The following is a 4,017-nucleotide window of genomic DNA, read 5'->3' as shown; positions in this document are numbered from 1 at the left end:
TACCAAGTATTTTTAGCCATGGGAAGAGCACCTTGTTGTGACAAGACAAAAGTAAAGAGAGGAGCCTGGTCTCCTGAAGAAGACACCACTCTCAAAAACTATGTCCAGAAATATGGCACTGGTGGCAATTGGATTGCTTTGCCACACAAAGCAGGTATGCACTCGTTTATATAGTCGACCCTAAATTTATTGAAAACGAGACTATTTTTTGATAACATTTTTTATAGGTCTCAAGCGCTGCGGTAAAAGTTGTCGACTGAGATGGCTTAATTATCTTAGACCAGACATCAAGCATGGAGGCTTTACTGAGGAAGAAGATAATATAATCCTAAATCTTTATAATAACATAGGGAGCAAGTTAGTTTCTCAAACAAGTTTCAATTATTTCTTTTAACTTAGTACCTTAGAAATTTGATTTATTTTATTTTATTTTGACCTTTCGTCTTCTAGATAGTTTAAATTTGTAAAAGATTTATTTTTGGTGCAAGTAGGTGGTCTATCATAGCTTCTCATCTTCCGGGGAGAACTGATAACGATGTGAAGAATTATTGGAACACCAAATTGAAGAAGAAGCTACTGGCAGAAGTAACAACTAGCCTCACCGCCATCACCGCTGCCACCTCCGTCGCCACCACCAGCATCACTAACACCAGTTTCTGCCATGTACCCTCATCGGCATTGACAACGAAAATCGAGACAAATCATTTTTACAACTCAGTTAATAATACTACGTTGCCATATTATCCAATGGAGGTGAATCCCCACCATAATTTTATGCCAGAAATGCTGGGAATTTCTACTCAAATTCCTCTTCCAAGGCTAGTTGAAGTTCCTGAAAATGGCATCAATTCATACTCTGGATTTCCTACTATTCCATTATCAAAAGAACTATCGAACTTTTCACCTTCATTTTCTCTTGACAACAGTGGAATTAGTGCGTCTTGGTCTGTTAATGGTGGCGGTGAAGACAACAATACATTTCTTGATGAATTCGACTACGGATTATCGTACGATCTTCTAAATATTGGCTTCGATTTTGAAGATAAAACCTCGGAGTTCAATCCCAGTTTTACGAATTCTTCGGACTCGTTCGCTGGCTAACATTTCCAAGGATTTCAAGACAAAATATTAGTCTTTGTACAAGGTTTTGTCTGGTGGTTGTAGTTTGGAAATGTTCAATTCACATTGAAATTAATTAATGATTAGAAAATTGTATCAGTTTCTGTTGTAATCAAATGTTATATGGTTCAAACGTACGTATTATTTATATATTTATATTATGGTGAAAGTATGCATGATTCACTTGTGAGACAAGTTTTATGTTCGCTGGTCAATTGTCACGAAAGTTGCATGAAACTGACTAATTCAAAGACAAGACTAGGCCCCCCACGCCACCTCTCTGACAGTATGTAGAGGGATTCCTTGTGTGCGTGGCTGCGGGAGTGTGAGAAAAGGACCACCACATCCTGCCGTTGATTTCAGGAGACGAGACAAGGACAGGACAAGATAGAAAAGAGATGAAGATTAAATATTCTAATTTTTCGTCTTATTTACAGACACAGCTGCAATTCATTTCAGTAAGGGATAATTGTAGTAAAAGTTTCAAACTTTTGAAATACTAGTAAACTTTTCTCAAATCTTTGATTTGTTGCAACAATCTCCTCTAACCTTCCAAACATTTGCTGCTAGTGTTTTAAAAGTTTGGAACTTTTGCTGCATTATCCCTTTTCGTAATATGTACATTAAAACGCATGTAAAGTAGGATGCAAAAGCATACTAAATATTGAAGTTATATGTTTATAGTGACCTCTTGAAACGTTAGCTAAGGATAAAAATGAGAGGAGGTAGTGCAAGAGATTTTATTCCGTCTTTGTTTCAATAACTCAATTAAAGAGAGCATTCTCACCCATCTCGGAGGGATATTGTAGGATTGGGAGGAGCGGATTTTTTAGTCATCCCTCTAAGCATAGGGTACTTATCTAGCTTGTACTAACTATTGTCAATAACGCTGTGAATATAGAAATTAATTTCGACCCATAGTTGCCTTCGAAACCACTTTGTAATTTAAAATACAAGATATTAAATAATTTAGAAGCATAGTTATATCTTGCACGGTCATTAATCTAACCAAAGTATCAAGTCGCTTATTCAATTAGGGGATAATTGTTGAGTAAAAACACTAAATAAAATAATTTTAGACATAAATATAATCGATAACATATAAGCTTAAAAGTTAACTGCCTTGGAATTTAATTGAGTAATACTATTTGCAATCGCTCACCACAGTTGTCATACATTACATACAACATGTGGGGGACAAAATCAAGGAATTATAAAGTGGAAACTACACTGAAATTTCTCTAATATGGCTTGACTTTTGTACATTTATCCATTAAATATTTCAATATCGACTTGCGTGTCAAAAGATATGCTAATTACTTAAGCCGTCGCTAGGGTTAGGACTAATCAACCCATAGATTACAGCCATAATTTTTTTTTACCAAGTATTAGAATATTTTTCTAAAGAGTTACGCGTGGAGGTTTCCAGAAACTAATGCCATTTACTTTGTGTACGTTTTCTATATATTGAATGGGCATTGAAATTAAGTCCTTTTTGAGCTCATTTCCGTTAAAAGTGATTTTTTCAGAGAATGTGCTATTAAAAAGTTAGAAAAAAATGAAGCTCGGAGATAAACTAAATAAACACCTTCCTTTCTAACATTTTTTTTTTTAATCGTGGATGTTTGGACTAACTCACGTGCACCTCGACTAATCGCGGGGTACTCACCTCAGTGGTCCTACTGAGACTCGAACTGGTGACTATTAGAGAGTAAATATAAGATCTGACCACTAAGCTATTTCTCTGGGTTACCTTTCTAACATGTATAAAAAAATTAACATACTAGCATTAATATTTCTTGACTTTTATGAGTCAAAGTTTCCATAGAAGAAAATATGTAGGGGTTGCTTGAAAAAGTTTTTGGAAATGCTTTTAATAAGTTATAATAAAGGTTGATAAAATTTATGGTCGAGAACTTGATAAAAATCGTGAATCTAATAAAATGTGTGTTTAAAATTACTTTTATATTTAAATTCAACTTCTTAGTAATTTTTTAAGCTATACCAAAACCACTTAATTTAAAATCAAAACTTAATATCCTTGTTAGACTAGTCAATTCATGGATTCATCCCATAAAACATGAAGTCCTATCGCTCGATAATAAATATCACCACAAAAAAGTCCACTCTATGAGTTATAATATATGAAAGTTTGAAATTTAGAGTAGTCAACGGAAATTGATTTTATCAAAATTTATTGGTAAGCTTTATTTAAAAGTACAATAGCGTGTTGACACCAGGAAAATAAACTTCTTTCTTTTTTTCTTTTTTTTTTCTTAAAGAAATTAAAAACAAAAGAAGCATTTCAAAGCATAACTTGATATCTTATAATATTTCACATTTATAGATATATTTTTAATAATATCAAGTATGAATTTTGCTACATGTACATCAAACTTTATATAATGAGTTACATAATGACACATGTCACTCTATTATTTGCTAATTTAAAACACAATTAACTTTTTCATCCAATATTTTTCTTTCAGATCATTTTATGTAATCTCTTATATACATTTTTTTATGTATAAGTAGCATAATCCTTAATATTAACTATATATTTTATAGGACCAAATACTTTTCAACCATAAATTTCATCAATTTTTATCAAAATTTACTAAAAAATTGATTTTTATCTAAACCAAACTGGGGCTAGGTATCAAAATTATATTTTACTTTGAGGTTGGAAATTGGGATTTTTGTCTACACGCTTCGTATTAAAGCTTGGAGTTCGCTATTAGAAATTTAAATACCTTACTCTTTTCGTATCTCGCTAGAAATTATATTTTTTCATCGTAGGGAAGATTGATCACTAAAATTTCTCGATATACCATTGAATTTATTTTGATTTCAAAAACTAAGATCAGATCATAAGTTTACAAACCAAAGGGACTACAA

The 4,017-nt window shown here is 32.5% G+C and overlaps 1 protein-coding gene across 1 annotated transcript; it reads left to right on the top strand.

The window, feature by feature from the left end:
• The first annotated feature begins 6 nt into the window (after window positions 1-6).
• LOC111400029 (transcription factor RAX2-like) lies at window positions 7-1,275 on the top strand. Its single transcript, XM_023027499.1, has 3 exons — window positions 7-154; window positions 228-357; window positions 492-1,275. The coding sequence occupies exons 1-3, from the start codon at window positions 19-21 to the stop codon at window positions 1,099-1,101; spliced, it is 876 nt and encodes a 291-aa protein (XP_022883267.1). The 5' UTR covers window positions 7-18; the 3' UTR covers window positions 1,102-1,275.
• The last annotated feature ends 2,742 nt before the right edge of the window (window positions 1,276-4,017 follow it).

This window comes from Olea europaea, chromosome 9 (assembly GCF_002742605.1).
Source record: "Olea europaea var. sylvestris chromosome 9, O_europaea_v1, whole genome shotgun sequence".
Classification (NCBI taxonomy): Eukaryota; Viridiplantae; Streptophyta; class Magnoliopsida; order Lamiales; family Oleaceae; genus Olea; species Olea europaea.
The sequence above is the reverse complement of the archived record's forward strand: the minus strand, read 5'-3'. Positions and strand labels throughout refer to the sequence as shown.

Bases quoted from the DNA above. Each gene is read 5' to 3' on its own strand.
- LOC111400029 (XM_023027499.1), top strand. From the start codon at position 19: ATGGGAAGAGCACCTTGTTGTGACAAGACAAAAGTAAAGAGAGGAGCC. The intron at 155-227 runs GTATGCACTCGT...CATTTTTTATAG, and splicing joins TGCTTTGCCACACAAAGCAG to GTCTCAAGCGCTGCGGTAAA. The intron at 358-491 runs GTTAGTTTCTCA...TGGTGCAAGTAG, and splicing joins TATAATAACATAGGGAGCAA to GTGGTCTATCATAGCTTCTC.